This window comes from Rhodnius prolixus, unplaced genomic scaffold (genome assembly GCF_049639745.1).
Source record: "Rhodnius prolixus isolate KJV_2025 unplaced genomic scaffold, Rpr scaffold_6, whole genome shotgun sequence".
Lineage (NCBI taxonomy): Eukaryota > Metazoa > Arthropoda > Insecta > Hemiptera > Reduviidae > Rhodnius > Rhodnius prolixus.
Window position 1 is genome coordinate 6331285 of NW_027411634.1, and position 26891 is coordinate 6358175.

A 26891-nucleotide genomic window follows, 5' to 3' on the forward strand; every position below is an offset into this window, starting at 1 on the left:
TAAACCTTGGATACTCATTGAGAGAGCTCTTGGGAGATAGGCCATCGTCTTTCAGACCGAAGTTCTTGCCGCCAAAACTTGTGATGAGGAAAATCTGCGAATGAATTTTAGAAATAGGGAGATTTGCATTTTTTCGGGACAGCCAAGCTGCACTGAAGGTTCTTACTTCCTTTAGAACTACCTCATCCCTGGTTTGGGAATGTAAAAAAGCCATAGAACAACTGGCTCGGCACAATAAAGTTCGGCTGGAATGGGTGCGCTGATCATGTGGGGATTAAGGGGAATGAAATAGCTGATCAGTTGGCCAGGAATGGAGTTAGTACTCCTTTCATTGGCCCAGAACCAGTCCCGGGGATCCCAAGGGTGTAGTTCGTGCGGATCTAGAATGAACATGAAAAGAACTGGGTTATGCTTCCTGGGGTAAAACACGGCAAGAGTATTATGTCCTTCATGTGTTAAACAAAGAACTAAAGAGACTCTGGGCTTGGGCAGAAATCCGATTACTCTGATTACAGGCCTATTCACAGGGGGTATGGCAGGTTCAGGAAGCACCTGAACAAGGCTTATCAGCTCGGGGAACCGTTGTGCAGATTGTGTCAGGATGAGGTGGTAACGGCCTCTCACTTGTTGTTCAAAATTGCGATCTTTGGAACTTTGAGGCCAAAGGAGATAGTAGCGCAAAAAGAACTAGTAGGGAAAGTCCTCAACCTCCTTAGTAGGGGAGGTTTCGTCTATTAGATCCAAAAAAAGGGAAGGCACAATAAGCCTCTTGTGGCTGCGATGCCGTGGGGCGTAGGCCCCGCTCCTATTAAAGCTTTACAACTATTATTAGTAACTTTTTCTAAGAAAAATCCATTTTCCTTAACCGTGTTTCCGCTTTTATTAATCGTGACCAAATCATATAATTTTGGTGTCAAATCAGACACAATTTTTCAAACATTTTTTCCTTATTTAGCAGAACTCAAAACATGTAATTTCCGCTGGAAAGCTAATTTAGAAAATTTGTTACGTCTTCGTCTTTTTTTGCAATGAGTGCTTATATTTATATATTTTCTTTTATGATGTAGGATTACAGTTATTTCAAATCACAAACTACTAGAAGAATAGCGATTTTCTTTTTAAAATGAACACCCGTATAAGGCGTCTCTCTTTCTCTCTGGTGGGAAACTTCTACAAAACGGAAAACTGTGTAGCGAACTTCCCCTAACTGTAGTTTATAACGTTTCTATCAGCTGTCATTCACAGGAGAGATACTCCGTTCGTTCAGCCTTGCTCCAAATCCAGTCTGGAACTCCATTATAAACACTTTGACCTTGACTGTAAAGTGGAAGCGTACAGTATTTTTTACTGTAATATTGAACCAACCAGCTGTGAAAATACTATTCATTTGATTTAATTTCTTATTTTGAATGTCGTGTTGGTTTTTTCCCCCCTAAACATAATGTATGCACCACCCACGCGACTTGACGCAATTTATTGTAATTTAATTTTCATGAAAGTTAAAAAATCTAACTGAAAACTGGCTTCAATATTTCGTAAACAGAAATGATGACGCAGAAGGAAGCGTGACACCCACTGAAATCCGCGTTCTCTAAAACCTATATTCCCTAAAAAAAAAAGATGATCTTCTACAACACGATACATCCAAGTTTTGTAGGAAATCCTTTGGTGACCGCCTACACGAGTTACAGGAACTAGTAAAAGATTGTACTCAGGCACACTTCCGGTGAAATAACATTCAACCAAACGTACAGACTTGAATGTCACTCCAAATCGACTGTAAACCTTAAACGATTAATCCCCAAACCTTTATGGACTTACTTACGGTACTAGAGCTGTGGGGTTCTGCCAAAGCTACAAACATACGGACAGTACAAAACATTTCAATCAAAACTACTGCCGACAGATAGTTGACGCTCCTTTATAAGGTGACTAACCCTCACTCTTCACAACGACCTCAACATCCCTATTCGTACAAACAACTCGCCAAGACGAAATATCTTAAGTTCCATACTGCTCTCACTACTTGCTCTAATCTTTTCTCGCCTCTACTGTCATTTCTGACAATCCACCAGACCGACTGAATCACCATTTGTCCTGGGACTTCCTTGAGAACTAAAGATCATCTTCCTTTCTCTGAAGAGAGTGCTACCGCTGGTTAGTTTCTCTCCTCTCCTGTTTTTTTCACGCACCATTTACATCATCGCTCATCTTTACTTTTATCATCCAAGTAGGAATATTTTTACCGTAACTGATTTCTTGCGGGAACCGTATGTAAAACCGAAACGGTACTTTAGAAAATAAACTCCATGCTACACTAGTCGCGTGCAAGTGAAGGCGAAATATCTACACCAAACTTAATTAATTATTAATTATTATAATTAATTTACCTATATTATTATTATTCAACGCTGCTGACCTAACCACATTTTACTCTGAATAATATACTTCGAAAAGACTTAATTCTGGATAACCAAATTTAACTAATATCTTTTATCGCTTCCCCTGGTATCAGTTTAAGGGAAATATCAGGATTGAATTACCTAAGATTTTTTTCGTTTTTGACATACCAATTTATAAAAGTAACAATAATTGTACATTACTCAAGTGCACTCAAGCTCGACATAAATGGCAATACAATATCGGTTACATAACAATATGTCTACCTGCAGAAAAATACTTTGAATATTGAAAGGCAATTTTCTATTATTTTTATTATTTATTATATTATAATAGTAGAATGATGTTGCTAGACTTGAAATGTTGCTCGGACATTTCATCACTAGCTCGATAAAGTGAATTCTCTCTAATTTGATAATCTCTTTTTTTGTGTGTCATTCGATGGTAAATAGTAAAAAAAACTTAAGAATTATTAGAGTTAAACGGAGTAAGAGAATTGTGCCGGTGAAGAGAACATAACCAACATTCCAGGCGTGTGTTTCCTGTCGGTTTGTCAGTATATATCGTGTACACGTAACTTGTAACGTGTGTTGTAATGTATAGTTTTATTATACGTACAATATTTCTAGCATTTACTAGTTCATTACTATTTATCTATTCTCTTCTTACATATTATTCTTGAAGAATATGCAGTGTAGATAGTACAGTAACTAGTTTAAGTCTGTTTAGAAATTGGCAAACTTGAATTAAGTTTGTGTTTTTAATTTAAATATTTATAAAACTTGAATTTAGTCAGCTGTGGGAAGTAAAAAATAAAAGCACCTTTACTCGTGAAAAAATTGACAACAAAAACACATTTTCTTTCTCTTTCTCTTACAATATTATTCCCTCCTCACCGCTCTCCATCCCAAAGAGATTCATCTGAGTAGTTGATGTTGAGAAAAATAAATTATGCAAAATTCCCTTTACCCGTATTAAGTAAAGGGCCTGCAGCATTTTTGTCTGCAAAATTTGAGTAGAAAAATTTATTAATACGAGAAGTGTATAAATTTAAAAAAAAAAAAGAAGAATTTTTCTCATAAATGATTAATCCAGAAAACTGCTTGGAAAATAGAAAATTGGTTAAAGAAAATCCAGTTTCTAATAAAGGATTAACGGTGATTAGCTAGGTAAGGTTTGTTAATTGGATTTCAAATAGAGTTTAATACTTCCTTCCGCAATGTCCATTTCATTTGGCTGGAAGCCATAACTGGCAATATTATATAGCCAACTGGAGTGGAGGCAGATAGTGAATTTAAATTTAATACAATATGAATTAATGAAAGGTCACTTATTCAGGGAAATAATTACCCCAGACATTAGCCACATGGTAATCTTGATGAGGGTTTATTAAAACTAGCCCGCAAGGATGGCCTGTCATGAAGGGATGATCGTAAAAAAGAAAAACTGCAGGAAAAAGTGTTACATTGAAATACCACCCAACTTTGACAAATCCTGGTTCTCTTTTCCTGGGATTCTTAGTAAACTTAAAGGACTTTTACTATTACAATAATTAAAATATTTCCTAAGGATTTCGGGGAGAGGAAAACAACCTTAAAGATGTCCTTCTAAAGTACCACCCTTCACAGTGGAAGAATTAAAGCTAGGAAAAAATTATTAAAGACTACAAAAGACTTCTGCCATAAGTTCTATAATTCTAACTTCAAATAAACCCTCTTGAGGAAAGATTATGTACTCCTGATGAGCCTCGTCATCTAAAAACTACTTCCTGTTTGAAACTAGTTATTAAATAATTATTAACTTCCTTTTTACATAACTATGGTGGCGCAGAAATACTTCTATCTCTTAAATTTTCAATGTCACTTTTTTTTTTTTTATGCCAAGATAGTGTATCTGTAGTATAAGATTTAATTGCCTGCAGTAAAGTGCACATTGAAAGTTAATTGACGTAAAAATTAAATTATATAATCGCAAAAATAGTAATAATAAATAAAAAAAATTAATAAAATAAAATCCTCGTGACAACGTACGTTTTCCGGACGGGACACAGAATGGGAAATTTTAAAAAAAAATTGTGAAGACGGAGTTTGAAAACTCACTATACCCCCCCCCCAAAAATCGGAAAACGCAGGAAATTCAAATTTTATATTTCGAAGAGCATCTTTTTTTCGGTGACTGAATCATTAATCCAAACGGAACAAAAGATTATTGGCCAATTTAAGTCATAATTTCATTATTTTTGGCCAAACTTTCGACACAGGAACAAGGTCATCTTCAGGGCTTAAACCTTTTTGGCGATTATAATTTGTTTTACATTGTAAAAATTAAAGGTTGGTGTGTCTTCTGTCCTGACTGCGAAAAGAAAACTCACTTACACTTGCTGCAGAGCCGGAACAGTCTAAATACCACTAAGTGAAAAGGTGAAATGTAGAGAAAAGAGAAATATAATAGGGTTTCATGAACTTATACCTGAACAGCCGGCCAGTAGAAAGGACAATTTCTTACTTAAGTGCCAACCTGAAAAGCACTTCTAAATACCATGATAAATGGACCGTACTTGTACGGGAAACCCAGAGAAATGTGGTCAATGATTGTACCCTCTTCAGACTCTGGGCTCAGTTAGAAGGACTGTATAACATCGTCTAGATCCTCTTTGTTGTAAAGACTTGATTATTTGTTTACAAGAGATAGTTTCTTCGCGGGGTATCATTTTAATCATTCCTTCTGATGGTATGAAGGAGGTACTACGATTGTGTTCAATAGTCGATGAATTATTACCCGAAATATGACATTTTGAGCCAGAAAAAGTTATTTATAGAATATCCTGTGTAGTATGCTAGCTAAAAATTGAAAAAAAAATCAAGGAATATCATAAAATTTTGCTCAAAATTTCGTTCGGGCAACACAAAAACTTCCTGGAATTATCAGTGAGAAAGATAACATCGTGGGAAACTGATATGGAATTCGAAAAAAAAATAGGCAATTTTGTAAACAAATCCATGAAGTTGATGCTGGAGTTCAAGTTTCTTTTAATCAATGCGAATATTATCAGGAGAGATCCAAAGTTTACTACAAAAAGATTCCTTAACCATTCAAACAAATAGGTCATATTTTAATAATATACATATTTTGTATACATCGATAAATTCTATATTTATTTATACATCCTGTTATGAAGTTCAAATCTCCTGCCACTATTTTGTCTATAAGCTGAGCGCTTAATCACGTACATAACTACTGAAAACTCTTAATCAACAAAATGGTTGAAAGTAGTGGGGCTGCATTTAGAAGAATGAAATTACTGTAATAATATTTAGGGTTTACAGGAAGTTGAATTCTTAAGAAGCTATAAAGTTCACGAAATTGGAGCTGATAATGTTCGATTTCTCATTAAATGTTATGGAGGAAGGAAGAGATCGGTTCAATCTAAGAACGAGCCGAACTAAGTATCTAAGTGTGTAATAATTGTAGTAGTTAAACGAAGTATCTTCTATTAAATAAAATTGACAAGATAAGAAAAGTTACAAGAAGAAAAAGAAATCAAGATAGAGGGAATGGTGAAGTAACATTACCTGTTCATCTTGGCCAAGAATCCATACGGCCCACTAAGTCTGGCTGTTTTATCCAGATTCCGACAGTAGAGTGTCCATATACAGTCTAATGGACTCGGCTTACTGCTTCTACCTTGAGCTTCCACTGTGGTCTGCCGATAAGCACGACCCAAGTTAACAACAGCTCTTATCACACCTTGTAGAAATTCCAACAGTTCTTGTAATATACCTTTAGAGGTGGTATTGTTGGGGTCATCAAGAAGAGCTTGATTGGATCGTCCAAGTTCGCTAATCTTCTCCGGTGGTAAGAACAATGCACTTAAAGCTACCACTTCTGGATCATGTCGCATTTTCTCACTTACTGTTTGCTCTTCAGCAATAGCTATCTGCTGAACGTTGTGCAGTAGGAACAGGTCTACAGCAAGTAGGCCGAACGAGAGTAAACTGGACGCATTGTTTAACAGAGTCTGTCTTGATGGATAGATCAAGGTGGACATTGATAATGCTGGTGTTGAAGTATTGTAATAGATTTCTTTCAATTTATTTAATACAATTGTTGCATTATTTTTGGAGATGGATTCATTAACTGTGTCCAACACGTCTAGCAAATCCAGCCCTTTCATAGTTTCACGGCTAGCAACCGCTTCGTAAACATCTTTCAATCTTTTCTGAAGAAATGTATAAATTGGACTGACAGCGTCCTCTTCCACTTCTTCTTCATATGGGTATTCTTTCTCGTATTCAACAGTTGGTTGGCTTTTCATGGGTATTATACCGGGTAAGTGAAAATTCTCTGTAAAATCTTGTTGCGGATCGATAACTATTGGACGCGATAGTTCTTCAGCCCAATCTGTTGGATATATAGCTTCGGATTTCTTTCTAACCGGCGTTTTTACTGGCACTAGTTCATCGAGTGTGACTGGATCTGGCCCGGAAGATAGTTTTGGCGGTATACTAGTTACTTGTATAACCTCTTCTTCGGATATTCTGTCCATTTCTTTGAATTTTTCAACATGTTTAAACCTGGGACGGATATGAGACTGTTGAGATCTATCTTGACTTAGATGCAAAGTGGTTGCAATGAACGCCGCGGTTATTATTACACCGACTAGACCCGCACATATCCACCATTTACCGGAAGCTTGTTTTTCGACTAAATACATCACTTTTTTTTTTTTAACTCCCTCTTCCTGTTTTACGTACGTAACACTTTGGAGTAAAGAAAGAGAGACAAGATCGTGTTTACCGTCTTAACTTTTAGGCCGGCTAAAAGACCGACAACTAACTGACGCTGGTAACTTACAGAGTGTCTTGGTCTGACTCTCTCCCTCCCTTCCACCTCCAAGTGCATTCATTCCCTCCACAAGATACACTCACACTAGCACTTTAACCTACACACCACTATCTAATTCATTCAATTCTTTTTCTGAGGTTGTAATTTTATCTCTAGTTACGCTAAAATTGCGGTCAAAGCTTATAATCGATATAGTTGCCTATCGAAGGAACAAAATTCTTCTAAAAAAAATCGATTAAATTACATAATCAATTGACATTAAGCATTGTTGAACAGAAGATCCGTTTTTTCAGACATCAAACTTTATGCTAAAGCTTTGATGCATTTCCTTGCAGAAATTAAAAATACTAAGTTCATTCAACTCTCACTCGATTGTCGTCCCTTGTCTCTTACTCTGTTAAGAATTACTATTTTTCATCTGAGATTTAGTTTCCCTTCAAATAGTAGCTTGGGAGTATAGCTAATCCCCCAGCTGGACCCCATCGTGACGTCTACATTAAATATTGTATTTCTTCTCGTTACGATTTTTCAATTTTTCAGTTATGCGGACAATAGAACACATATTTGATATCTGAAAATACTTTCAGATATACACTCAGTAGACCGGAAAACGTGTATTTCCGGTGGTAAATCAAAAGCATGTTGGTAATACTGGCCCTTAAAAGCCTATTCTGTCTTTCTAGTTTATGTACGTACTAGACAGGCGCTAGATGCATTATTTAAAATTTGTTATTAGCTTACTTTCAGTAAGTTCCATTTTAAAATAAATACAAATCATGTACTTAAATAAAAACCGGTTCGTTATGAAATACAAACAAGTTTCATGTAGATCCTTCTAGTCTGTAATATTTTGATCTCAATTTAAATTTAATTATATTAAATTTCAATATAATGTTCTTACAATGTTATTGATTACGTAATTTATTTGGAAATGATTTCTTGATTATATTGGATGAGTAGAAATAATGGCGGTTTGTTTTTTATTGAATATTTTATTAAAATACATTTTTAATCTACTTTGGTTCAAAAGTCGTTCTCTTGTTGCAAGTGCTAAACCTTTATATGGTCTTGAAACCTAGTGTTTCGAAATATATTTAACCCAGATTGTAAAACTTTAAAAATATGTCCCTAGAGGCCAAGTAGATCTCCGATGGACCTCTGTAGGTCTGAGAAAACATTTTTGTCGCCTGGGTTTGGTAGTGGTTAGAGAAGAAAATGAGACGGGATTGCTTGTGTGTGAAGGGCTTTGTAAGGATCAGAGTTACGCCCTTTATACTTTATACCAAAGAGCTCTTCGAAAGGGAGCCCCCATAGACCCTATGCGTCTCGGCGATAATAGACTTTCTGGCCAATTCCTATGCAATCTAATCTACTTCTATTAGTGCTTTTTTTTACAAATTAAGAAAATCGTACAATTATTTTACTATAATCTATTTCCCAAGAATATATGTTAGGTAGGATCCTAAGGGACTCGAATTAGAGACTTTCCAGGAGCATGTCTTGCTTAGAAGCTCCCTAATAATCACTAATCTCACTATTGGGGTGAAATGGAGTTGCCAATTCTTTGGAAATATTGTCTCTCTTATGGGTATCCGAGCTAATCGATTAACAATTAACTTTTAGGTTTTTTTAAAAATAATTTTTCTCATAAAAAAAATTGCCTAGGCTAAAGACAGGTGTCTACAACAAATTTAGTGATACTCTCAAAGATATTTAAAAATTGGTCATTGCTTAACTTGTTCCACATAATATAAATCACAGATGAAAAGTTTGAAGCTTCAATATGCAATGCAGCATCTTTGCAAGTTTATTAAGAAATATCTAGAAGGCAGAGACAGCTTCCTTCAGCAATATGAAATGATATGCCGTATAGTTTACTGAACGTCTCAGAGAGTACGCCTCTCGCTCGAATATTAAACGGTAGATAGTAAATGTTGGGCTAACGCTTATTAGTGTTACTAGTAGCTTAATAATTCTAATGGGATTCGAGATTCTGTCCTGTAATTTGTTATTACATCCAGAAATACATTCTGCTTTTAACTCAACTTTATTTTATTTATTTTTAGTCAAATATGGCTTTAAAGTTTACAAAAAACAAGTTATGTACTTCTGATTATTCATTAGACCAGAACTTCAAAGAATTGAGTGGGTACCTTCATAAAAACGTTCTTGCCCAGGTTAGAATTTGTGAATGCAATTAATCTCAGGGTCTTTCTCCATGAATTATATAAAAATATCAGTTGGAGTTGAAGGAGAATATGTGTGACATCTAGAATACTAAGTCTGATTGTCCCAGTAAGTCTAATTGCCCCAGTAAGTCTGATTGTCCCAGTAATTCTTGGTTCTGGCAGTGGCTCAATCTCGTTAGTTGCTAGCTAAACATTTACGGTCATTTAAATTTTATCAATTTTGTAGGATAGTAGTTTGTATTCTAGGATAGTAGGTTATATTCTATGATAGTATTTTTATTCTATTGTAGGATAGTATTTTCTAGGATATTAGTTTGTACTCATTTCTCTTTTGGAATTAATGAATCTTTGACATTTCGTTCAACCAAATGTTAATTTCGATTTTTAAGGAATACTTAAAGAACTACGTGTACTGCTGTTAATATTTCCTACAATTACTTGATTGTCTCACCCGATTGGCAGATTAATCAAAACTGTAAAAACTAAATCAGAGAGAAATCTAAAACTTTCTTCTTTCAAGCAGGAAAGCATCAATTTTAAATCTAATTTTTTATTAGAAAAGTCTGAAGATTTTCTTCACCTCAGATAACGTGGAAAGCGTTCTTTGGTTGATTGCACTGGTGTCTCGTTTGCTCGCTCTAATTGTAATAGTTATTGCCACTCGTTGTATTTCTCGTAGGGAAAACCATGTTAAACATTATTTATGTATATTGTCAAAAAGAAAAAGTTGTCCTAAACTCTGGAAAAACTTGTCAAATTGACTGTAATAAATACTAGCTAATGGTTATCTTTTGAGAATGCTACCATCTGTTTAGCGGCTTTTCATCTTTTAAAGGATATTTTCTTTTGCTAAGAGGATTTCTTACATATACTCAAGACCGTTTGGACATTGCCTGTGCTTAGGGCTTAGGAAATGAAGTCTAACGAAGTCTAGAGAGAAATTTTCTATGAAAAATCTTTATTACTTTCTCTTACTGGCAATTCAGTTAATGCTTAAATTCTCTTCTACTAAACATTTGGTAGGTACTTAATATTTTTTAGAAGTACTACAGCCTACTTTATTATAGCCCCAATGTACCGCCAACAGATTTATTACTTTTACCGGAGTATTTTCTTCAGGATTTCGTAAAAAAGTTCGCAACCTTTAGGGCGCGTTAAATTTTTAATGGATTGCAAAAGAGTATAAAGAAAAAAAGAAGATAGAAATCCTATATGGATCCTAACCCTATATCCCCTAATCTATAATCCTATATGGATTTTAAACGCAAAATAATTCTCCAATAAATCCGACAGCTGATTCTTTTTATACTGTATGAACTGAGTCAGCTATTCTTCAGCCAATAAGTAGCTTATTACTCCATTTATAGAAATACCATTTAAAAATCTTTTTTGGCGTATTTATAAAATTCAAATTCAAAAACAAATTAATTTACAAACCTTAAGAGTAAACTGTAAACAAAGAAAAAATATTTAATTGAGATTTCCAGCTTGGCGTCTTTAATTCGAATCTAGTTTTATAATATTACAGGTGATAATGTCTTTAGACATCTGTTTCTTTTACAGTTACTTTTACAAAAAAAAAACATTATATTTATTTCCAAATTATTCAAGTCATTTGTGCACGTTCTTTACATTCATTTTTTTTTTATTTTCAATTTTATTACTGCTTGGTGATAAAAAAAATATATATTTTTAAATTCAAAGTTTTGAAAAATTAAACAAAAATAAAAAAAAATAAATAATATTTTAAACAATATAAATACCAACAGAGAAAAGGAAATGGACGACGATATAAAAGAAATATTGGCAATGTGGAAAGGTGAAGATGATGATGATGATGATGACGACTTTTGCGTCTGCGAAGATGTTGAAGATACAGAAATGGATGAAAGCATAGATACAAAACCTGGACCATCCGATCCAAACTTAGCTAGCAATGCTAACAATATTGACTATATATTCAATTTGATTAAACAATTAAAAGAAAAAGAATTAGAAGCTGTAGAGAAATTACATTATAATATAGTCTCAGAATTACATTGTGAAGAACAGAAAGGAAAGAATAACTTATTGAAGGGTAAGTCGCAGAAGAAATCTTTTAAAAAAGCTGAAAATCTAGAATGTTCATGTCCATATAAAAATTATGGTCCAGAGAGCACAGTTGATACAGATTTTTCCATGGAAACCGAAAGAACTGATGTACCATGGATGCAAGAACCGAAGGGATAATTTTCTATCACAATTTTTGTTGCCTTCTTTGTCCAAGTTTTGTTATTATTTGTTTTAAATTGTGATTAAAAGTTGAATAATTTTTTTTTACTAAAATAATTATAATAAATATTAAAATTTATTTATATAATACGCACATTATATTGAAATGGTACTTTTAGGGCGAAGCCTTACTCTAAGAAATGTCCTTTCCATAGAAAATATTTCAAATTAAATTAGAATAACTTGAGTACAATTTATCCAAATTTGGATAAACACATTTAGCCTATATAATATATAATACACAATGCAGAAATGGTAATTAATAAAGAAGCTTCCATGTCTATCTTTACCACAATAAATTAACGTTTTTAAATCGCTTTACAAAATTAATTTATTTTCTTAACTGGTTATGAAAATTACAAAACGAACTATTTGTTTCATCTATATCATATGGGGTTTCGTGCTATTAAAGTATTATTCGCATAAACATATGTATGGATGTACAAATTAGGTAACTACCTGGTAACAAAAGGGCAATTTAAACAAAAAAAGTTATTTCTAATACAGTACAACCTCGATTACAAGGGCTGACCTCCGGCTATACCCACCACGGAAAGCTGAAATCCCAATTAAACCGAATACACAGTATTACATAGTACATTTGTACCTATGAATGTACGTATGTATTATACGGGTGCATAGGTAGCAAGATGCCTATGTGAAAATATGTAAATTAAAAAGCCGTTTCGTCCCAGAGATCAACTCCTATCTTAGACGGCAATCCTTTTTTCAGTATTAATTGCACCATATTTTGGGTTTTTACATACATACTTAAAGACCCTTCAAGAAAATCAGGTATAAAAGAGTTGCTGCCACGCCTACCAATTATGTTACATCGGAAGACAATAAAATTTTCCTGTCGCCACCGAAAATTAACTATTGTTTCGGCGCCGATCCAGGTGTTCTTATGATGAGTCAACATGATCCCGGTTAATCCGAATCCCGGTTAACCGAGGGCCTGTTAATCGAGGTTGTACTGTACTGTACTTCCCTTCTCCGCGTAAGGCTTCTTCTTTAGCCTTGCTGACCTTATCAGAGAGCAAGGCCCTTGATTGCTACGATGTATCTTGCTCTCTATTTTCACCAGTGTTCTGGTTTTTAGCCACTTTGAAGACGTAACAGGCCTCAGCCTCGTTTTCCTCTGCTTGAGGTACTTCGATGTTACCTTTCTCCAAATGTATCACTTTATGTCTTCAATTAGAGTTGCATTCTACCTCAAAATTTCTTTTTCTTTTTAATTTTCATGTCTTCTTCTGGTTTATGTCTGCAACAATGATGCTTGTTTTTGTATTCTGTTTTTATAGTTTGGATGTAATTGTCCTCAGCAATTCTTTCTGCCGTCCTTTATAGATTGCGAGCGTTACAGGATATCCATTCTATTGTTAGCTATAAATATTTCTAATTCTTTGAATATGGCCCGTTATTTGATGCTACCTGTACAGAAAGCCCCTTAGGGCGACTTCAGTGTTACCTAATTTTGCGTGCATCTTCTTTGATTTTTGCAGTGATTATGCAGGTCATCTCAAATCCATTTTGAGTGTATATTTGTTACAAAGAAAAAAAAAAAGGCACCTTCTTCCCTAAAATGAAATAATTCATATGAACTCTTTGCTGCACGGAGGCTGGGCCTTTGACCCTACTGGTTTTGCCGCTGTACAGTTGATATCCATCAATATTTTATGTACAACTTCATGGCCTCTGTCTGGCACTGCAAGTTAGATCAGTTTCTCCTGTTTTTTTGGTCTGGAAATCCATTTTATCATAATTTAAGCCTTTAAACTCCATAATTTTATACTTGGACCAATTGTGCAGCAGATGCATAAAGCAATATACAAAATGGATAGCTGATTTTTTTCATTTTGAGAAGCCTAGTTTTCATCATCATCTTCAGTTTCACTGAATTAAAATTACCTTTTTGGGAACTTTTAATTATAACCTAGAAATTCGTAAAGTTAGTCTTGTTATTAACTTCTATTCAGATGATTACTTTAATAAATAAAATTTTTATATTCTTTTTAATTCTTCTGATTTCTTTAAAACAAGTTATCTTTTATTAATAAAATCCCTAGAAATGAAGTGGCCAACTAGAGTATATGAACAATAATTCTTTGTTTATTAAACAATAAATTATGTTTATATCATAAAACTATGGTTTCCGGAATGATTAGTCATTGCCAGTAATAACGGGGGACAAATAAACATTTTCAAATGATCAAAGTGCTTATTCTCTTCGGAAGCTTTAAAAGCGAGCACCAAATCTCTGGGTAGACTTCCCCTCAGTTGTTGAGTATATTTCCTATAAGCACGGACCTTCTCTAGAAGTCTTCTTAGAGAGTGAATCAATATTTGCGTGCGGATAGCGATGGATTCTGATCAACCGGAAACACCATTGATTCAACGTCAAATTAAGTTGGAGTTAAAAAGTGATGGTTTGGTCTATTGCAAGATGTGCATCCCCATAGTAATTACTGTTTACTTTGAATTTAAACAATTATTTCATTGTGAAACATACGCCATTATGTGTACAATTTTTTTTTATTTTAAGGCTGGGACCGATGAACCTGCAGGCTCACCAAAATTTCTTGGCAGACGGTTACAGAAGAATTCAAAATTTACAGTAAGTAAATTTCTTTATTTGTATAGACTATTTTTTTTCCAATTATTCTTCTAATATAATTACTTATTATTTAAGAAAATTTTATTTTAATTAAATTAAAATATCGATTTTATTTCTCAAAAATGGGTTATTTATTATTAATATTTTAAATGAATTGGCAAACGCCACCTGATATTCAAAATTCCTTTTTAGGCGTACTTTAAGAGCAAATCCACTCCTGAGGAACCTGCGGAGATTTATGAGAAATTGATTGATTGTCAAAATGAGGAATGTATAAGTTGTAAATTAATTGAAGATTCAGATTAAAAAATAACTGAAAATTAGTTAAGAAAGAAGTTTATTGTTTAAATCAATCTAATATTCAGTAATCTATAACAAATGAAGATTTTATTGGGTTAATTTCATTTATTCTTTATATTGGCAATAAAATAAGTTTTTACAAAATTAGTTTTAATTTTTTAAATTTTGTAGCGGTCAGAATGTTAAGCTGTTAGCCTAACTTCTCTTCCCCAAAAGAACTTTATTCCTGAATGATTTCCTCTATTCAATCCCGAATGAACAAACTTCCGGTCTGACTCAGTTAAACCTATCATAGAAGGATGTCGAGAAGAAGCACATAACTAAAGTGATGTAATTTAAGTTCTTCAAGGTTACAATTCCGGATTGAATACCTTGGACGTTTGGAAGCAATATAGAGGCAGCGGAAATGAGTGATGATTCCAACTGCCGGACTGCAGAGGAGCTCTAAATGAGAACTCTTGCTTGGAGAGGTAAGCTTAATAATTGGTGGGGCCAAATGGAAAGAATGAACGGTGCTCGAATCCTACGAAGATGGGATACACGCTTCGAGACGCAAGAATGTGGGCCAGAGCTATGGCGAAAACAATTCTGTAAGGAATTAACAATTACAGATTCAGATATCTGTGAAATCTCAGAATCTAAAAGAGTTCTAAGGAATCTTCTTCTACCGATACTCAGGCTTCCAAATCTGCTAAAGGAACAATGGAACCGCAGTCCGATAGGAGATGTATGGGAGGTAACCGCCGCCTTCGCGTGGAAGCTGCAGATATCATCATGTTCCTGAGGAAACACGTCTTCAAGACTGATGCATCGTGAACTTGTACTGAAACCCTAATGCTAGACATTCTTATACCTTTAAGGCTATTTTTTTTTTTTACCATAAACACCTGAAACTGGTGTCAAATTGCTCTTGGAGACCGAAGCGCTTCATAAGAACAAGCATTATTACAAAACGTACCATTCAGGTATTGGTGTAAATCTCTTTGTATCTGAATAACTGAGTGACTAAATAGGTGATCGACTCCTGCCTCTTTAGATCCAGCATCCGCCTTGTCTTTACCAACCAACCCACACCATGTTAGCATCAGATATACTGATTTTCCATTGCCAATCAGTTAATGCATTTAAATTTAAGAACTCCAACAACCAGGAATCCTGAGGTCTTAGCCAGGATTTTGTAATTTTTGTAGAACATTTTTACTATCGCTTGCAAACTTTAGAACATTGCAGATTTGAAATTAAAATATGAGTTAAACATTGGCAATTAATTCTGGCGTAGATATGGAGTTTGTCCAGAAAACAGGATTAAGACAAATAGGAAATCGTAAAAAAAGTCATCACTCTGCACAAAGTCGTGAGTGTGTCCACATCAATTAGTTTAATAAAACATCATGGAAGGTACCAAAGTTGTTAGAGGCAAGACCCCTTAAGCTAAGTATTATGGTAATGGGTACGATTTCTGGTCTAGTTTAATATGAGAACTTTATCGTGAAGTATGTTTGCTATTCTCCTCTGTCCTCGACATCCTAATTTGGGTAGTCCAGCGTAAAGCTCGCCTGAAAAAAGATTGACTTTGCTTTACATCATTCCTCATCTGTAATGGGTGGAAAGACGTCTTAAAATTGGTCTAATTAATTAATGAGAATAAGTTTAACCTATGATTGGTGCTACTCCAGATCTTTGCCAGTGGAAGTAGCCTGAACCGATTCATACTTAAAATAAAATAACAAAAAGAGCATTACATTGTTTTAAGTGAAGTCTTCCCTGCCAAAAAAAAGATCGCACTTAAGGGGATCTTTAGAAAGATTGACACATGGAATTGAGGAGGATTTAAGGGTGTGATTGTAGCTAAGTGTCCTAGTGTCCTAGATTAGTACATAGAACTATAGGATTTGGAAACAATTCATTTGAAAATCCCTTAGAACCATAATACATCCAAGGAATATTTTATAAAGTCAAGAAAAAACATTTTCTTTTGCCAGAGTACTTTCCCCAGCTGGGTAATAAAAATTCTGCGTCACAAAGGCACCTACTTTATAATTATTTATAACCATTATTGCATTTTTTGTTTTGTTTTAAATTTTAGATGACGTGTCCTACCAAAACATAAACATAATCATTGTACAGAAATGACATCATACAATCTAGAAAGGTTTTTCTAGAAAGAATTTTCTTTGTTTAGTAAAAACATAATGTTTACAGTTGAGGATTTAATGAGACCATATTGTTTACTTCTCTCCCAAAATAGATCTAAAATTGTTTATTGCTCGAAATGAATTGATTATATGTAAACCTTAATAAAATGCGCTCATTGTTTCAAGAATTTGTATAAAAAGGAGAAGAATTCTTGCTGAGTTCTCAGTCTTCAGGGATTCTTCGCCAGGACTTCATCTTCGGCTGGAAATCAGTGAGTTCCTTCAATGTTTCTTCTTTTTTTTTTTTTTTTTTTTTTTTTTTTTTGGCGCATCAACAGCTGAGGTCATTAGCGCCCGGAGCTTTTTCCAGTGCACTGCCGGCCTCCGGACAGTGTTCTCTCGTTACAGACAACACTGTCCATCACCGGACAGTGAGCTGTAAGAAGCTCCTAGGAAGAGAAAATCTAATGGTCAGCTGCTGGATTCGAACCCGGGACCTCCGCGTGGAATGTTTCTTCTTCTTTTCCTTTTAGTTAATGCTTAAATTTTAATTTATTATTTGTACTATTTTAATTGAACATTTTCAATATAGAAAATTTTTTTTAATTGTTTTAATTTAGATAAACAGCAATAATGAACAAGTTAGTTCTTTTCCTTTATTTGACAGCTCTAATCTGCGGCAGGTAAACTTTTCTTACATTTCATCTAAGTTTTCTTTCAACTAAAAACTATTTCTCCACTATTTTCATTATGGATTTCAGTGTTCTTGTAGTGAGCGAAGAAGCTAGTGTACCGGAAACGACCAACGGTTGCGTATGTGGGGCAATGTCCGGTGAAACTCCTGATGAACCTCTGCTTGAACATCATTTCCATTTAGATTTCGGATGTGACGAGAATGGTGGTCAGATATGCAGAAATCTTTGTGTTGCTTTGGTATGTTTATTTATTTTTTCCGTACTATAATTTATTTTTCTTAAATTACCTTTTTTTTTACACTCAGTGCTATTTAAAATTTTTAAAATAAAGCTACCAACTTGGGAGTTTTTAATATTGATCTTTTATGGCTTCCTACTTGTTGACCGGGAAATTCTCTGTCTATATTTTTTTTTAATATTCTTAAAGGCTTTTCCAGAATTGCTTCTGCCTTAAGCAGTGGCATGTTCTGATGACCCCAGAAGGCCTTAAACTACTTAATAATAAAGATGAAACTTGTTGAATTTATTTTTTATTTAATTAAATATTTTATTTATGTTTATTTATCATTATATAACATTATAATAAATAGAATCATTGTAAACACTCTTTCCAAATCTCACCACTTCCATCTGATTGAACTATACTGAAGACCTTTCAGCTCTCAATATTCCTAAAAAGGCCGTTTACAAACTCTTTAGACTCCCCCAGCTACCACAATCATTCTCCAGCCAGACAAACAATCAATTACTGCCATACCAGACGCTTTCTTTTTAGAACAATCTGTCCATTTACCATTCGAATCGTACAAACAACTAGTGAAAGAGGACATATCAACAAAAACTACACACTTAAACACCAAGTAAATTTTGTTAATTTCATTTTAACAGGCGGAAGCTGTAAAACTTGCTGGAGTTGGGCCAGAATTGTTGTGTAAAGCTGGAAGCGAGGAAAGTGAAATCAACGTAAGCATTTAACTTAGCAAACAAAATTGTTATCAGCTGTTATTAATTATTTTTAATCGCTTATCTGTTTTTAAATTACTGTTTAGACAAACATCTACAGCAAGAATTGCGATGGTTCTTATGAACATTCCGGAATTGCCTACATTCACCCATTGTGTTGCAAAAACCAAGAACCTATTGAATGTGAATCCCCAAAAAAATAAAACTATAAACACCATTTAAGACCCGGACTGGACTAGGTTTCAATCACAGAATATTTATAATCAATTTAAATAAATAAAAATAGCAATACTTGTTTGTATGTTCGTTTGTTTGCATCCTAAATACTAATCCTGTAATTATAATTTGAAACGTTTCGGAGCTCCTGAGGAATAACTTAGTTTTGTATAATAGTAACAAAAGATTTGCGTTTTCTGGTTCGTGAAAAGAAAGAAAAGACAATCACAAAAAGGCAATCGTGAAGAGTTTTAATGATCCTGGCTGAAATTAATGGAGTGTTGTTCCCTTATGGAGGATTGACCAGGGTTATATCATGATGAGGAGGTATTCTTTTCCAAATAAGGATTCTGAAAGCTGCTTTGAACAAGTCATTTCGATCTCCAGATGAGAATTTAGAACACTGCATAGCTTTGTTAAGAGGAGCGAAATGGGTTAGTGAAGCTTTTCAGAGAAAGATTGTTTCAAAGAGTTCATGGCTACAGAGTTCATGAAAGCTAACTGAAAGGAAGGTATTAGGTCAGTGGTTATAACATTCAGAATTTCCACGCGGAGATCCAGAGTTCGAATCCAGCTGCTGGCCCTTAGATTTTTTTCTTCCTAGCATTTTTACTGCTCACTGTGATAGACTCTGTTATCAGGAACGAGAGAATTTAATTCTAATTTACACCCACATAATCAACTCAATAAAAAGGCAGTGGCTACAGCCACCATTACAATCACCTGAGATATAACCACACCAGAATATAACCTCCACATGGAGATCATTCCCTACTCAGGCAGCACATCTCCTTACAATCAGCTATCAGCCTCTGATAAGAGCACAAAACCGAGCTAAAACTTTAGGTATTCAGAAGAAAAAGATGAGTTTTTTTTAAAGTCCAGCATCCAAAAACTAGAATTCCAAGCAGAACTGGATAGAAAAATAATTCAAAATTTGATGCTCAAAAAGTTAAGTAATTTACAAGTTCTTGAAAAAAAGGAATTGTAGAAAGAGGGTAAAAAAGAAAAAGTGGAACTTTTTATCTTATTTTGTTAAAATCTTAACTTCTTAAATCACAATTCTGAATTCCTCAAAGATTTCTAAGATAAAATTTACATTTTCCTTCACAAAGTAGAGAAACAACCGCATCCTTGTGAAAGTTTAAAGATGAAACAGTGCAGAGAACATGATGATATTAAGAGCAGCGAGCTGATTGTTGAAATCAGTCCAGCGTGACAATCAAAAAGACAAACGTCGCAGCAAACAGAGCAAACCTTCCCATTGTGTATATTGTCAAGGTAAGTGGTCTTAAAAGAAAAGAAAAACTAACTATTGTATTTTCACAATAGTTGCCACAGCTTCTAGACACTAGCGATATTCTTCGTTCAAATCTCTCCACCGTTTCCGCTTGTTCTTGTTTTCCTGTTACTATAAATCTTAAGTACATGTGGCTACTCAAGTTTAAACTTAGTGACTTTCAGAAGATATCACTAACCATCTAAAATGAGCTAGTTAATTCAAATGTACTTTGCTATAGTTCCTATTAACAAAGAAATCTACTTCCGTACAGAATTAAAAACACTAACATTCATAAAAGGGGAATTCCCTCTCTAAAAAAACAAAATTAAACAGGTTGAAAATCAGGTAAAAACAAACACATTTTTAAGGTCAATCAACATTGTCACTTAAGAAAGGGATCAACTGAGTTGTTTGCTTATACTGGACTCCACAACTCAGAGATCCCGGGCTAGAATCCAACTGCTGGACCTTAGGAGCTTCTTACAGCTCACTATCTGGAAGTCAGCAATCATGATTGCTCCTTAAATTAAACATTTTTAAAAAAACATTGACATCATCAAGGAAATTTAGAGGACAACGGGTACAAAAAAGGTAAGAGCTAAATGAAGAACATTCCAAAATGAAAAAATAAATAAAATCTAATGTAAAAAATTAAGGTAAAAATACTGATGATAATCTCCCATCAAGATTAGGTTCCAGATCTTGATTATTAAAGAAGGGAAAAATAACTAAACCTACATTAGATTCAATCAAATTTCCTTATTTCTGCTGCTAACATTGTACCAAAAAGCCTAGCGTACATTGTAATGATTAGGACGGTTGGTTTTAGTAATTCAGATTCTAAAAAAAAAGGAAAGGTAAGTAAACCTTCAATAGATTTACTAGATTTCCCTTGCTTACGTTCTTAACATTCTACCAACACGCCGGACGCACATTATACACCCTAGGTTGTCAAGTTTTGGGTACAGAGATTCTCAAATAAGAGAAAAACAAGTAAACCTTCAATAGATTTACTAGATTTTCCTTGCTTACGTTCTTAACATTCTACCAACACGCCGGACGCATATTATACACCCTAGGTTGTCAAGTTTTGGGTACAGAGATTCTCAAATAAGAGAAAAACAAGTAAACCTTCAATAGATTTACTAGATTTCCCTTGCTTACGTTCTTAACATTCTACCAACACGCCGGACGCACATTATACACCCTAGGTTGTCAAGTTTTGGGTACAGAGATTCTCAAATAAGAGAAAAACAAGTAAATCTTTAACATATTCACACAGATTTTCTTATTTCTGCTGCTAACATTCTAACAAGAAACCAGGCATACATTGTACACGCTAGGGCGACTAGTTTTGGATACAGAGTTCTGAAATCAGGGAAAAATAAGTAAACCTTCAATAGATTTACTAGATTTCCCTTGCTTACGTTCTTAACATTCTACCAACACGCCGGACGCACATTATACACCCTAGGTTGTCAAGTTTTGGGTACAGAGATTCTCAAATAAGAGAAAAACAACTAAACCTTCAATAGATTTACTAGATTTCCCTTGCTTACGTTCTTAACATTCTACCAACACGCCGGACGCATATTATACACCCTAGGTTGTCAAGTTTTGGGTACAGAGATTCTCAAATAAGAGAAAAACAAGTAAACCTTCAATAGATTTACTAGATTTCCCTTGCTTACGTTCTTAACATTCTACCAACACGCCGGACGCACATTATACACCCTAGGTTGTCAAGTTTTGGGTACAGAGATTCTCAAATAAGAGAAAAACAAGTAAATCTTTAACATATTCACACAGATTTTCTTATTTCTGCTGCTAACATTCTAACAAGAAACCAGGCATACATTGTACACGCTAGGGCGACTAGTTTTGGATACAGAGTTCTGAAATCAGGGAAAAATAAGTAAACCTTCAATAGATTTACTAGATTTCCCTTGCTTACGTTCTTAACATTCTACCAACACGCCGGACGCACATTATACACCCTAGGTTGTCAAGTTTTGGGTACAGAGATTCTCAAATAAGAGAAAAACAAGTAAACCTTCAATAGATTTACTAGATTTCCCTTGCTTACGTTCTTAACATTCTATCAACACGCCGGACGCATATTATACACCCTAGGTTGTCAAGTTTTGGGTACAGAGATTCTCAAATAAGAGAAAAACAAGTAAACCTTCAATAGATTTACTAAATTTCCCTTGCTTACGTTCTTAACATTCTACCAACACGCCGGACGCACATTATACACCCTAGGTTGTCAAGTTTTGGGTACAGAGATTCTCAAATAAGAGAAAAACAAGTAAATATTTAACATATTCACACAGATTTTCTTATTTCTGCTGCTAACATTCTAACAAGAAACCAGGCATACATTGTACACGCTAGGGCGACTAGTTTTGGATACAGAGTTCTGAAATCAGGGAAAAATAAGTAAACCTTCAATAGATTTACTAGATTTCCCTTGCTTACGTTCTTAACATTCTACCAACACGCCGGACGCACATTATACACCCTAGGTTGTCAAGTTTTGGGTACAGAGATTCTCAAATAAGAGAAAAACACGTAAACCTTCAATAGATTTACTAGATTTCCCTTGCTTACGTTCTTAACATTCTACCAACACGCCGGACGCACATTATACACCCTAGGTTGTCAAGTTTTGGGTACAGAGATTCTCAAATAAGAGAAAAACAAGTAAACCTTCAATAGATTTACTAGATTTCCCTTGCTTACGTTCTTAACATTCTACCAACACGCCGGACGCACATTATACACCCTAGGGTGTCCAGTTTTGGGTACAGAGATTCTCAAATAAGAGAAAAACAAGTAAATCTTTAACATATTCACACAGATTTTCTTATTTCTGCTGCTAACATACTAACAAGAAACCAGGCATACATTGTACACGCTAGGGCGACTAGTTTTGGATACAGAGTTCTGAAATCAGGGAAAAATAAGTAAACCTTTAATAGATTCACTCCCAGTTTCTTATTTCTGTAGCTAACATTGTACCAAAAAACCTAGCTTACATTGTAATGATTAGGACGGTTGGTTTTAGTAATTCAGATTCTAAAATAAAGGAAAAATAAGTAAACCTTCAATAGATTTACTAGATTTCCCTTGCTTACGTTCTTAACATTCTACCAACACGCCGGACGCACATTATACACCCTAGGGTGTCCAGTTTTGGGTACAGAGATTCTCAAATAAGAGAAAAACAAGTAAATCTTTAACATATTCACACAGATTTTCTTATTTCTGCTGCTAACATACTAACAAGAAACCAGGCATACATTGTACACGCTAGGGCGACTAGTTTTGGATACAGAGTTCTGAAATCAGGGAAAAATAAGTAAACCTTTAATAGATTCACTCCCAGTTTCTTATTTCTGTAGCTAACATTGTACCAAAAAACCTAGCTTACATTGTAATGATTAGGACGGTTGGTTTTAGTAATTCAGATTCTAAAATAAAGGAAAAATAAGTAAACCTTCAATAGATTTACTAGATTTCCCTTGCTTACGTTCTTAACATTCTACCAACACGCCGGACGCACATTATACACCCTAGGGTGTCCAGTTTTGGGTACAGAGATTCTCAAATAAGAGAAAAACAAGTAAATCTTTAACATATTCAAACAGATTTTCTTATTTCTGCTGCTAACATTCTAACAAGAAACCAGGCATACATTGTACACGCTAGGGCGACTAGTTTTGGATACAGAGTTCTGAAATCAGGGAAAAATAAGTAAACCTTTAATAGATTCACTCCCAGTTTCTTATTTCTGTAGCTAACATTGTACCAAAAAGCCTAGCTTACATTGTAATGATTAGGACGGTTGGTTTTAGTAATTCAGATTCTAAAATAAAGGAAAAGTAAGTAAACCTTCAATAGATTCACACCAATTTCCTTACTTCCATCGCTAGCATTGCACCAACAAACCTTGAGTACATTGTACACATTAGGTCGCCTTCTTCTTGGATACAGAGATACTAAAATAAGGGAAAATAAGTAAACCTACATCAGATTCACCGCCAATTCCTTATTTCTGCTGCTAACATTGTACCAACAAGCCAAGAGTACATTCTATACATTGGGTCGCCTTATTTTTGGATATAAAGATTCAGAAATAATAGAAAAATAAGTAAACCTACATCAGATTCACTCCAATTACTTATTTCTGTAGCTAACATTGTACCAACAAGCCTAGCGAACATTATACACTTTGGGTCGCCTACGTTTTAGTTATAAAGATTCAGAATTAAGGGAAAAATAAGTAAACCTACATCAGATCCACCCCCAATTCCTTATTTCCACAGCTAACATTGTACCAACAAGCCTAGAGTACATTGTATACATTGGGTCGCCTACTTTTTGGATACAGAGATTCTGAAATAAGGGAAAAATAAGTAAACCTACATTAGATTCACTCAAAGTTCCTTATTTCGGTTGCTTACATTCTAACAACATGCCTAGAGTACATTGTACACATTGGGTCGCCTACGTTTTGGTCATAAAGATTCAGAAATTCTGCTGCTAACATTGTACCAACAAGCCTAGAGTACATTGTATAAATGGGTTCACCTTCTTTCTGGATATAAAGATTCAGAAATAAGAGAAAAATAAGAAAACCTGCATCAGATTCACCCCCAATTCCTTATTTCGGTTGTTAACATTGTACCAACAAGCCCAGCGTAAATTATACACATTTGGTCGCCTTCGTTTTGGTCATAATGATTCAGAAATAAGAGAAAATAAGTAAACCTACATCAGATTCACTCCAATTCCTTATTTCCACAGCTAACATTGTACCAACAAGCCTAGAGTACATTGTATACATTGGGTCGCCTACTTTTTGGATACAGAGATTCTGAAATAAGGGAAAAATAAGTAAACCTACATTAGATTCACACAAATTTCTTTATTTCGGTTGCTTACATTGTAACAACATGCCTAGCGTACATTATTCACCCTAGGGCGTCTAGTTTTGGATTCATATATTCTGAAATAAGGGAAAACTAAGAAAAACTGCATTAGCTTCACTCAGTTTTTCTTATTTCGGTTGCTAACATTGAGGCAACAAGCCTAGCGTACGTTATACACATTACGTCGCCTTGTAATGGATTCAATGATTATAAAATAAAGGAAAAGTAAGTAAACCTTCAATCGATTCAATTCAATTTCCTTATTTCTGTAGCAACCATTGTATCAACAAGGCTAAAGTTTATTGTACACATTGGGTCGTCTACGTTTTGGTCATAAAAATTAAGAAATAAGGGAAAAATAAGTAAACCTACATCAGATTCACCGCCAATTCCTTATTTCTGCTGCTAACATTGTACCAACAAGCCTAGATTACATTCTATACTTGGGGTCGCCTACTTTTTGGATACAGAGATTCTGAAATAAGGGAAAATTAAGTAAACCTACATTAGATTCACTCAATTTTCCTTATTTCTGCTGCTAACATTGCGACAACAACCCAGGCGTACATTGTAGTCATTGGGTCGCCTTCTTTTTGGATACAAAGATTCAGAAATAAGGAAAAAGTAAGTAAACCTTCAATCGATTCAATTCAATTTCCTTATTTCTGTAGCAAACATTGTACCAACAAGCTTAGAGTACATTGTACACTTTGGGTCGCCTACATTTTGGTCATAAAGATTCAGAAATAAGAGAAAAATAAGTAAACCTACATCAGATTCACCGCCAATTTCTTATTTCTGCTGCTAACATTGTACCAACAAGCCTAGCGTAGATTATACACATTACGTCGCGTTGTAATGGATTCCATGATTCTAAAATAAAGGAAAAGTAAGTAAACCTTCAATAGATTCACACCAATTTCCTTACTTCTATCGCTAGCATTGCACCAACAAACCTTGAGTACATTGTACACATTAGGTCGCCTTCTTCTTGGATACAGAGATACTAAAATAAGGGAAAAATAAGTAAACCTACATCAGATTCACCGCCAATTTCTTATTTCTGCTGCTAACATTGTACCAACAAGCCTAGAGTACATTCTATACATTGGGTCGCCTTATTTTTAGATATAAAGATTCAGAAATAATAGAAAAATAAGTAAACCTACATCAGATTCACCCCAATTACTTATTTCTGTAGCTAACATTGTACCAACAAGCCTAGCGAACATTATACACTTTGGGTCGCCTACGTTTTAGTTATTAAGATTCAGAATTAAGGGAAAAATAAGTAAACCTACATTAGATTCACTCCAATTTCCTTATTTCGGTTGCTTACATTGTAACAACATGCCTAGCGTACATTATTCACACTAGGGCGTCTAGTTTTGGATTCATAGATTCTGAAATAAGGGAAAAATAAGTAAAACTACATTAGCTTCAATCAATTTTTCTTATTTCGGTTGCTAACATTGAAGCAACAAGCCTAGCGTACATTATACACATTGGGGCGACTTGTTTTGGTGTTAGAGGTTCTGGAAATATGGAAAAGTAAGTAAACCTTCAATTGATTCACTTCAATTTCCTTATTACTGCTGCTAACATTGTACCCACAAGCCTAAAGTATATTGTACACATTGGGTCGCCTACGTTTTGCTCATAAAGATTCAGAATTAAGGGAAAAATAAGTAAACCTACATTAGATTCACCCTCAATTCTTTATATCCGCAGCTAACATTGTACCAACAAGCCTAACGAACATTATACACATTGGGTCGCCTACATTTTGTTTATAAAGATTCAGAATTAAGGGAAAAATAAGTAACCTTACATCAGATTTACCCCCATTCCTTATTTCCACAGCTAACGGATTACCAACACGCCTAGAGTACATTGTATACATGGGTTCACCTTCTTTCTGGATATAAAGATTCAGAAATAAGAGAAAAATAAGTAAACCTGCATCAGATTCACCCCCAATTCCTTATTTCGGTTGCTAACATTGTACCAACAAGCCTAGAGTACATTGTACACATTGGGT

General features: G+C 34.6%; 2 protein-coding genes across 2 annotated transcripts in view; one reads left to right on the plus strand and one right to left on the minus strand.

Moving 5' to 3' along the window:
* LOC141460103 (uncharacterized) overlaps positions 1-7263 on the minus strand; it is a 116478-nt gene extending 109215 nt beyond the window's left edge. Inside the window, exon 1 of the mRNA XM_074139772.1 lies at positions 5973-7263. Coding sequence (XP_073995873.1) covers positions 5973-7114 — 1142 coding nt within the window. The 5' untranslated portion in view covers positions 7115-7263. The remainder of the gene's footprint in view (positions 1-5972) is intronic.
* Positions 7264-16934: 9671 nt separating this feature from the next.
* On the plus strand, positions 16935-18716 carry LOC141460407 (uncharacterized). The gene is made up of 5 exons (XM_074140374.1): positions 16935-17029; positions 17378-17440; positions 17519-17690; positions 18341-18415; positions 18502-18716. Exons 2-5 carry the CDS (start codon positions 17391-17393, stop codon positions 18616-18618), a joined length of 414 nt encoding a protein of 137 aa, XP_073996475.1. The 5' UTR covers positions 16935-17029; positions 17378-17390; the 3' UTR covers positions 18619-18716.
* The last annotated feature ends 8175 nt before the right edge of the window (positions 18717-26891 follow it).

Excerpts from the sequence above, each read along its gene's own strand:
- LOC141460407 (XM_074140374.1), top strand. The coding sequence starts at position 17,391 with ATGAACAAGTTAGTTCTTTTCCTTTATTTGACAGCTCTAATCTGCGGC. Across the intron at positions 17,441-17,518 it reads ACAGCTCTAATCTGCGGCAG|TGTTCTTGTAGTGAGCGAAG; the intron begins GTAAACTTTTCT and ends TATGGATTTCAG. Across the intron at positions 17,691-18,340 it reads GAAATCTTTGTGTTGCTTTG|GCGGAAGCTGTAAAACTTGC; the intron begins GTATGTTTATTT and ends TCATTTTAACAG.